Genomic DNA, 10,320 nt, shown 5'->3' on the forward strand with positions numbered 1-10,320 from the left:
TCAGTTTTTAGTAAGTGGGCCCGGCATCGGGGTGATTTCGGTAACAAGACGGGATCCATCCCAGGTTCAGAGGAATTTCGAGGCGGGTCCTGTTAGAGAGTAGGAGGATGGCGTTTTGGCTTTGGGTAAGGTTGGAGCGGTGGTGGTGAGGGTGGCTTTGGGTTGGGTGGTAATTGTGGTTTGATGGTGTGAAGTTAGGGGAAGGGGAGGGGACGACAGAGGGAGAGAGATGGAGAAGAAAATATTTTTTTAATATTTATTTTTTTCCATTTTTGATTTTTTTTTAAATATTAACAAGTAATTATATTTTTTAATTTTTTAATTTTTTAATTAATATTTTAGTCTACTTAAATAGAAAAAGTGGGGCTTACATCTCACACATCATCACTTATGGTAAAAAGACTAAAATAGTCATGCCATGTCATCAAAATTGACAGAGTTATTAATGGAGATAATGGTAGGGGCAAACTAGAACACCAAACTTTGGTAAGGGGGTTAAGTAGGTCATTTTAACTTTTGAGAGGTAAAGTGAGATTTGACTAAAGTTTCAGGGAGTACTACAATAAATAAGTCTTTTTTAAAACGAAAACAAGTCCACGACTATTTTCCTTTTCTTTTTATCAGAACCACAAGACATGAGAGGTGCTCAGGTGCATTTTGTTCCTATTCAACCCATCAATAATTGCGGCTCCCCAGCTAGACTCTTATTTTAGGATTAGTGTCCTCAAGGGCGGAACCACACCAAGGGCTACAGTGGGCTGTAGCCCAGTGTTTACCTTATTTCCATTTTCAACATTTAAGTAAATGTCTTTGTCATTTTACTTTTATTTATTTTTATATTACTCCATTTACTTAAGTTTACAATGTAAATAAGGAAGTACCCCCATTTGGATTCAAATAAAAATACTAGAAAATCAAATTCCAACCAAATCAAATTATGAAAAATCGATTTTAGTGCAAAATATGATTTAGGCTAAAAATGATGGCTCATTAAGTCAATATATACTTCATACTAAAATCCCATAAAATCAAGTTTTCTTATTTGATATGTGAGTAATAAAAGCCGCCAAAAATTATCTTGAGAAAATGATTATTCCGAAAATCCATTTTTCATACTTAGTCAATATTTTTACATAAAACAATTTTTCATGTATGATATGAATGCATGAAGGAACCTAAGGTCAATATAGGTAAAAAGCCTTAGATGTTCAATTCACTATGGTGTTAAACCCTATTTGGTTTATGTTAAAATTTATTGAAAATTAGTCTATGGAGCTATGCACTAGCATGGTTATATGATTTAATGTTTACTTTTATTTCTAGAAAGACTATAGAAATTGTAAGTACCAAAAAAAATAATTATTAAATTTTAAGCTAATAACTTCAGCTAGCCCACCCGTTGAAAAATTCCTGGTTCCGCCCTTGAGTGTAGGGGTGGCATTTTTTACCGAAAAACCGAAAAACCGCAAAAACCGACCGATAATTTACCGCAATGAAACCGCAATTTCGGTAAACCGAACCGCATTTGCGGTATTTAAAACCGAACCGCATTTGCAGTTGCGGTTGCGGTATTTGATTTTCAAAACTTGCGGTTACCGCAAACCGCAAATATATTTTAAATAATATTATCTAAAATATATTATATTGAATATAATATAAATATACTTATATAATGAAGGATTTTGGCTTTTGGCTCTGTGACTAATATAAGTTATATTCAATATATTGTACGTAAACAAGTATATTTCATACAATATTTATTTTGTATTCACACCCATTAATCGTAGCCGTTAGATGCGATCAGACCTAAGCCTCTCTTCTCTCCTTATGCGATCTCACTCTCTCATCTCAACTCTCTGATTCTCATTCGTCTCTCTCTCTCTCTCTCTCAACTCTCAAAATCGGCTTCTCTCTCACAGACCCAAATCGAACTCAATCTCTTGAATTGGTGGAAAGGGAATCAAACAAGATATCCTATTCTTTCACAAGTTGCCAAGGATATCTTTGCAATTCCAAGTTCTACGGTTGCTAGTGAAAATGCTTTTAGCTTAGGCAAGAGGATTGTGGATCCTTTTAGAAGTTCTTTGCATCCTAAAATGGTAGAGGCATTAGTGTGTACTAGTGATTGGCTTAGAGCGGACGAATTTTCCTTTTACAAGGAACCAACGGATGATGAGGTTGAATTCTACAAGGAAATGGAATATATGACAACTTGTAAGTAATTAGTTTATTTTTGCTCATGTTATTTATGCTTCTTCTTATAATAAAATGTACTAAACTTATGTTGTTTTATTTGTAGATAGCATTGGTGCTCAATCAACACAATGGGGTTCTTCAAATCCACTTACCACCACCAACACTTGAGTTGGTAACTTTAGTTTGTAATATTGGTGCATTGCATTTTCCTTTTAGTTTGTAACTTTAATTAACTTTAAATTGGATTTTCTTTTGGGTTGTAAACTTTAATTCATTTTGCATTGTATTTTCCTTTTCGTTTGTAACTTTAAAGAATTTGGAATTGGAATGCTTGAGAAGTTTAACTTTAATTGGAATGCTTGGAATTAAACTTTAATTTTCTTTAGGTTGTGATGCTTGAGAAGTTGGATTTTTATGACACAAAAAGAACTTGCGGTTTTAAACCGCTAATTCACGGTAACCGACCGCTTTTTGCGGTTTACCGCAATGCGGTAAACCGCAAAACGCGGTCGGTTCGCGGTTTCAAAAATCACCATACCGCAAATAGTCGGTCGGTTTGCGGTTTGGGCAAAAAGTCGCGGTTACCGAACCGCAACCACCCCTACTTGAGTGTCCTTAAAAATTACAACATGTGGCACTGCTTTAAACGCCTATGTGCCGCCATTAAATTTCGACTACTCTGTTCAAATACAGTTTCGAACACTTGTAAAGAGATTTTCTAATAAGCATTTTACAGAGTGTTGTTATTTTCACTTGTCATATTTTTTCACCTATCTTATTTTCAAAATTTTAATGTCTAATTTACCCATTCGTAAAATGACTTCTAAAGACTATCTAATTTTTTGACTCATGTCCATTAACTTAACCTATACATACAATGTTAACTTTTAATAACTAAAACAAAACTAAAATTCATTCTTAAAAACAAACCAAAAATCCAAGAGCCACCAAAGTCCGTCCACTCCCCCACCCGACTTGTCAGCCATCCCACCCCTCCTCCTGTGCTGCCGACAAATCCTCCTTTCCTCTCTATCTCTCCCTATCTCTCTGTCTTTGTCTCTTTAGGCTGGGTTTGTTGATTTTCATTTTTGTAGTAATAAAATGTTGGCTTTTTGAAAGGGTAAGGAGGAGTATGGTGTTGGTGGTGGAGATGGGTGAGGATGCTAGCTAGCATTGCAAACAACTCATCAATAGGAGTATCGATCGAAGACTGTCGTTTTTTTGTTTCAGCAACTAAATAATTATTTAGTTTGTTTTGCTTCTAGAGATGCCAATACAGTGGCACGTTGTCTTGCATATTTCACTATTTCATCAATTGACATGTTCTCATGGGATAGGGACCCTCCTGCTTTCATTGAGAACTTGTTGGTTGAGGGGGATATGCTGTAATCAGTTTCAGTTTTATTGAAATAATACACCGTTTTCACTATTAAAAAAAAATTGAGAATTAGCTTAAATTAATAATTAAGGGGTATTTTGATAATAATAAAAACTAATAATTAAAGTGTATTTTAGCAATAATGGTGGGTGGAAGGATATGATTGTGTTTTTTCAAATTTACATGGTGGGTGATGAAATAGGATAGGGGTGGAAATAGCAGCACTCATTTTATATTCAGGATTGGTTACATGCTTCTAATCTCGGCCATTGAATTGCATTCATTAAATGTGTTGGTAGTCTCTTAGATGCAATTTAACAGTCGAAATTAAAAGTAACACTACTAGATTTTTGTATTTGCACGACGAAGGAGTTTTGGTCGCGCAAAGTACATTTGTGTCGCACAAATAGTAATGCGACAGAATATTCGTCGCGCAAAATATGTCGCGCAAAGATCGTAAAGATACACTTTGCGCGACGAACATATTAAAATTGTCGCGCAAAATGAGCGACGGTAAACCTTCATTGCACACTATTTCGCGGGACGATGAGATTTTTCGTCGGTCAAAGTTTTGCGCGACGAAAATACATTCGTTGCATTAACATAGCGCGAGGAATCATAAGCGTCGCGCTAAAGTACAAGGATGAGAGCATATTCGTGTCGAAAATATTTGCGCGACGAAATATAGTCGTTGTAAGGACACTGCGCGACGACTACCATGCGTGGCACCGGTACTGTGCGACGAGTATGTTCGTGATTAAAATATTTGCGCAACGAAATAGTTTTGTCGCATGTACTTCGCGAGACAACTTCTTTCGTCGCGCAAAATAAAATAAATTCTTTAAAATTTATTTTTACGGTTGTGTATTTTGAAAAACAATTTGCGCGATGGAATATTTGCGCAACGAGATTATATTCGTGTCTAGAATATTTGCGTGACGAAATATAGTAAGGACGCTGGGCGACGAGTAACGTTCGTGGCGCAGGTATTGTGTGACGAGTGGATTCGTGTTTAAATTATTTGCGCGACGAAATATTTTTGTCGCATTTACTTAGAGAGACAAATTATTTCATCGCGCAAAATAAAATAAATTCTTTAAAATTTATTTTTACGGTTGTGTATTTCCAAAAAAATTTTGCGCGACGGAAACTATCGTCGCGTAAAAAATAAATATATTATTTTTAATTTAAAATTAAATTGAATTATTTTGGTAAAAAAAATAAATTTGGTTTTTAAAAAAAAAAAAAAAATAAATAATGAAATGAAATTGCAATTAGAAAAAGGTAATAAAGAGAAATATGTAAAATGTTATAACATAATGTATTTAGTACAATAGAAATATTTTAAATGTAATTAAGAATGTTAAAATCTAATCAAACAACCCTCCAAGATCTACATTGTCGTCTGGCAAATGCAGCTCGGAGGTCTGGACATTGTTGACAGGGGGAGAGGTGTGGTTGCCATGCTCAGAGGTCAACGGGGGAGTAAAAGGCGGGATTGAAATGCCGGAGTGAGCGAGGGACTGTAGAATATGAGACAAATGACTCTTGAGGTCCGCCACCTCTGTCTTCAAAGCAGTCACCTCTTCATTTGACTCTGATGATTCACGGGGTCTAGGTGGCCGCTGCCTGGCATTCCCCATCCCTTGACAATATGTCCCTGAGCGCCTCCCGAGACTCTGATCCAAGGTTTCAGTCAGGATTTGAAACCCTGCATTCGATGGAGGAACCACGGACTCGAGCGGCGTATCGGGAGGAAGCTGGGATGCGGACTCCTGAAGAACCAACTGGCTCCTCTCAATCATAGTCGTCTGTTGAACATAACATAAAATATGAATTAAAACATTCATATAATAACTATAAAAACTTGAAGGCTTACATAATAATTTAAATTAAAGGCTACTTACATGAAGGGACTCCGCCAACTCATTCCCAGGTCGAACATAAACGTCGCCAAATACGTCAATCTCTGGGAATTTGGACCCCCCCTTAAATTGAGCAGAAAAAAAAAATGTTAGTACGAAAAAAACAAATTAATATTAATGACATATTAAAAAATAAATAAAAACGACTTTATTATTACCTGGCGCCGCGCCTCCATCCTATAAGAGAAGGGCCTGGAACCTGAATGGTGGAGAAGAGTCTTCCTCTGCCTATTGCCCTTATTTGCTTTAGCCTTCTTCTGTTATACAAAAAATAAAAAGTATTAGTTGAAAGTGAATTTAAAAAAAATTTAAATACACATTAGTAAGAAACATGTAATAAGTTTCAATTTAATATATAAAAATACCACATAATCGGCCTCTTGAAAATGACCGCAGAGCCACTGCCAACTATCCTCTCGGCCCTCAAGCTCCTTCGGGCAACCCTCTTGAAGAGCAACCTGCGTATCATCATATGCCTGAAAATGGTGATGCAGGTCGCTCTTCCACTGCTTGTACCTGTCAGCAAAGAGTCTGTTGATGTAGGCTAACAACTCTTCGCCGACGTTCTCCAAATTGTAGTTTGTCTAAAATAAATTCATTACATACATTAAATATTAGAAATAAAATTTGAAGGGAAAAACAATGAAAAGGTATAAAATACATACCGACAGGTGTCCTAACATCTCCATCCGCACCTGATCAGGCATGACCCTCCAGGACTTCCATTTGATCGGGCAATAAGTCTGAACGACGGATCCAATGTCATGGGCCAACGAGCTGTGCTGGTCAGCCGTTGGTGCAGCCCGATGTCGCGCGTCGTATGCGATGTTGATACGACTGTTGTTCACCTGGGTGACTTTGGCCGTCATCAACTGGCGACAGGGTCCTCGGGTGTTCTTCTTGGCTGCAAAGAAATATAAAATTAACATTAAATAACAAATCCTACTAACATTCTTGGTCTAAAACAACTAGAGTTGAAGGAAAATCTTTACCTGGTTGTGACCCCGACGCACTAGCAGCAGATGGTGACGTGGTGTCGGTCGTGCTGGGAGGGCGGTGACGCCGCCTGGCACTAACTGGTTGCGCCACTGATGACTCTGATGACACCGGGGCCCGGGAGATGTGGGGAGAAACTGGCATGTCCTGCGACTGTGCTACACCAGTGGGAGCTGACACCGCAGTCGGGGGAGCTGAACTAGGTGAAGTCATCACCGTCTTACAACGTCTGATAAGTTGTGACATCTGATAAGGTCTTACAATTAAAAAAACATCCTTTGGTAAAATTATTATTTTGTAAAAAAAAAAACCTCAAAGCCTAAAGAACAACAAATACAATATTTAAAAAAACAAACAGAAACATGTATTCTTTATATGGCAAAAAACAGAAGCACATTTTTTAAAGTAAACAAAATAGAAACATGTATGATATTACAAAAATCAGAAGCACATAATAAAGAAAAATCAAATTGCTGCCCAATTTTGAAATAGTTTGGTTAGTAGCACATAGTTTAAAGCCCCCGAAAATTAATCAAAATACAAAAAACAGCAGCAAATGCTCCAATCAAATCTGAAATCTAACAGCAATACACCTAAAAATTCACAAATCGTACACCACAATGCAATTTCAATACAAAAACAAATCTGAAATAAAAAATACAAATCCAATAAAAAAACAAAATTGAAACAGCAATTTAAACACTTAATATGCCGCAATACAAATCCAATCCAAATCCTAACCAACCATCAGACTAAGCAGCAATTTAAACAATTACAAAATAAATATAAAAATTGAAACAGCAAAACAATTCCAAACTTAATTCGAAAATTTCTGAAATAAAACTTAAAAATTGAAAAAATAAATATCGGGGAGCGTTAGGAAATTTACCAACTGGGTTTCGAGGGAGACCGGAGAGCACGGCAGTTCGGCGGTGGCGAGCGAGACAGAGAGTGGGGGGCCGCCGTCTAACAGGGATGAGCGGAGACGGAGGAGGCGACAGACTGACAGGGGACGGAGGAGAGAGGGACTGAGAGGGATGCGAGGGGACGGAGAAGAGAGGGACTGAGAGGGATAAGTGGGGACGGAGGAGACTGAGAGGGATGAGTGGGGCCGGAGGAGAGAGAGCGGGCCGGAGGAGCCACGATATGCGAGGGATGAGAGGGTTCCGGGGAGAGAGGGACTGAGAGGGATGAGTGGGGACGGAGGAGAGAGGGATAGAGAGGGATGAGATAGAGGGAAAGGAGAGAGAGCGGCTGCGAGTTAGGGTTCGAATCGGAAATGGAGGCTGCGATTTTTGATGTCGAGACTGAGAGAGTGAGAGAGGTTGAAGACAGACCAAAACTGCGCGTTTCTTCCCCTAAATGTTTGCGTCTTTGCGCGACGAAAATACATCGGTCGCGCAAAGTTAAATTTCGTACTTTGCGCGACGGATAAATAAATGGCGTCGCGCAAGATATTTTTAATACGCGGGATTATAACCGCCAAAAATTTGAGACCTTGCGCGACGAAATGAACAAAATCGTCGCGCAATATAAACCCTAAACCCTAAACCCTTTCAGAACCCTAAATCCTGAGAAGTACATTGAGCGACAGCAATTTCATTACGTCGCGCTATCATTTATTGCGCGACAAATCAGACATATTCGTCGCGCAAACTACAAAAAGTAAACAATATAACATGTTAGTGAATATGTTGTTTTAATGGGGCTACGCATTGTACGATGGGTGTTTCACCGATCCAACCGTCAAACTTGTTTGTTTATACTTAGAGATCGTGCACACCAAAAATTGAAAAAATGCAAGATTCATAGATGATGTTACGGGATCAAAATTTTCGACGGTTATAAACTAAAAATCACGATTTAACGGTTTTTTTAACTCCGATTTTGATATTTTTTACGGGTGCACTCCTGTATATGAATACAATGATTGAATTGGATCGTCATTTAAAGATATTTACAATAGTGGATACCACAAAATTGTATGTTCTATTTAACAAACATATACAAAATGTATTCATTTTTTTTTAATATAGTGTTTTCATGACACACGGATTCTAGTAAAGTAGTTTCAACGATCCAACCGGTAGAGTTGTTGGTTTATACTCAGAGATCGTACACGCCAAAATTTAGAAAAAATCTACACTCACACATGATGTAACGGGACCAACATTTTCGACGGTTACAAATGAAAAATCAAATTTGAACGATTAATTTAACTCCAAATTTGATGATTTTTTACGTCTACAAACCTTGACCCCGTATGAATATAGTAACTGAATTTGATGTTCATTTAAAAATATTTATCGTTTAATTTCGACTTTTTTTTTAAAACACACTTTGCGCGACGATTATATACGTCGCGCAAAGTGAAACAGAAAATAATAAATAATTTATATTGATTATTTTTTAAACGATTATTGCGACGAGGCCGTATACATCGTCGCGCAGTTATCTGCGCGACGATAGTCTTCGTCGCACAGGGTTCTTTCTGTTATTTCGCACTAAGTTGAGATTTTTAGGGACATGTCTTTTGCGCGACGTGTAAAGTTTTTCGTCGCGCAAGATTATTTTCTATTATTTCAAAAATTTGTTGCATATTTGTTAACTGCCGCGACGAAATCCGTCGTCCCGCAAAACCTCCTCTTACGACGGGTAAATATTTTTGTCGGGCAAGATTATTTTCTATTAATCAAAGATTATTGCATATTTGTTAACTGTAGCGACGAAATTTTTTGTCCCGCAAAACCCTCTTGCGCGACGCTATAATAGTATTCGTCGCCCAAAAATGAGACCGGTCAGAGACGACCGGTCGTTTTTTTACAGATTCTTTGGCCCTTTTTTGCAATTCCGACCTCTGTTCAGTTTTTAATCTATAACTTTCTGACCGTATGTTCAAATTTCGATTTCTTTATACGGTTGGATTAAGCACAGAAAAACAAACAACACTACGCGGACCAAAAGTCAAAAACAATTACGGATGAAGATTTCCGTCCTGCAAAAATGACGACCGGTCATTTTAGACAAAAGTACTTTTTTTTTTTTAGTACAACTCAAGTACATGAGCATTGAGATTCTTTCTCAATTTGAGATGTCGCTGACCAATTGGGAAGACGTGCAACTTTTCAGACACGAGATTCATTTCCTAACCGTAATAATTTGCATTTACGCCATAATTAAATGTAAAATAATTTAATTACAAAAGTATGAATGACTTGAGTTCATTGCTTTTTACATTAATCTTCTCAGTAAGTATATCCAAATTTTTTAAACTTCGTTTTATTTTTCCACATACATATATAATTGGAAATTAGATATAACAAGTACATATATTCAACAAAAGTAGAGTTGCCAATATATTTACACTAACGTAATTACATTACAAGAAATTACCAATACTAAAACATATTAAGCAACAAATAAATTGCATTATTCATCATCCGAACTATAATAACCTTCGTTGTCTTCGCTATCATCACTTTCAGTCTCCCAATCATCCTCATCCTCCTCCTCCTCCTCCTCCTCCTCCATAACTACATCGTATCTAGGAAGATCACCGAGGTCAATTGTAATGGATTGAATTGGTATTTCTCTTGAAGACACTCCTTCGAGCTGAAATGGTTCCTGAACAACATTTGTATCGCGAAGCGTTTCCGCATCATTTTCCATGCAAGATTCTGACCGTTGGTCAGCGACATCGACGTCAGATGGGTCTAGTTCTGGTATAGCATATACGTTCCTGTGATCCATCTGCTGAACAACTTTCCACCCGCTCCCTGCTTTAGGGTCATCTACATAGACAATTTGTTTTGCCATGTTTGCCAA

General features: G+C 37.4%; 1 protein-coding gene across 1 annotated transcript; it reads right to left on the reverse strand.

The window, feature by feature from the left end:
• Nucleotides 1-3,522: 3,522 nt before the first annotated feature.
• Nucleotides 3,523-6,708, reverse strand: LOC148297294 (uncharacterized). Its single transcript, XM_088245861.1, has 7 exons — nucleotides 6,492-6,708; nucleotides 6,165-6,403; nucleotides 5,865-6,083; nucleotides 5,658-5,756; nucleotides 5,482-5,562; nucleotides 5,008-5,385; nucleotides 3,523-3,579 (listed from the first exon to the last, which is right to left on the reverse strand). The coding sequence occupies exons 1-7, from the start codon at nucleotides 6,706-6,708 to the stop codon at nucleotides 3,523-3,525; spliced, it is 1,290 nt and encodes a 429-aa protein (XP_088101987.1).
• Nucleotides 6,709-10,320: the final 3,612 nt, after the last annotated feature.

This window comes from Prunus avium, chromosome 1 (genome assembly GCF_965620075.1).
Source record: "Prunus avium chromosome 1, drPruAviu1.hap1.1, whole genome shotgun sequence".
NCBI classification, from domain to species: Eukaryota; Viridiplantae; Streptophyta; class Magnoliopsida; order Rosales; family Rosaceae; genus Prunus; species Prunus avium.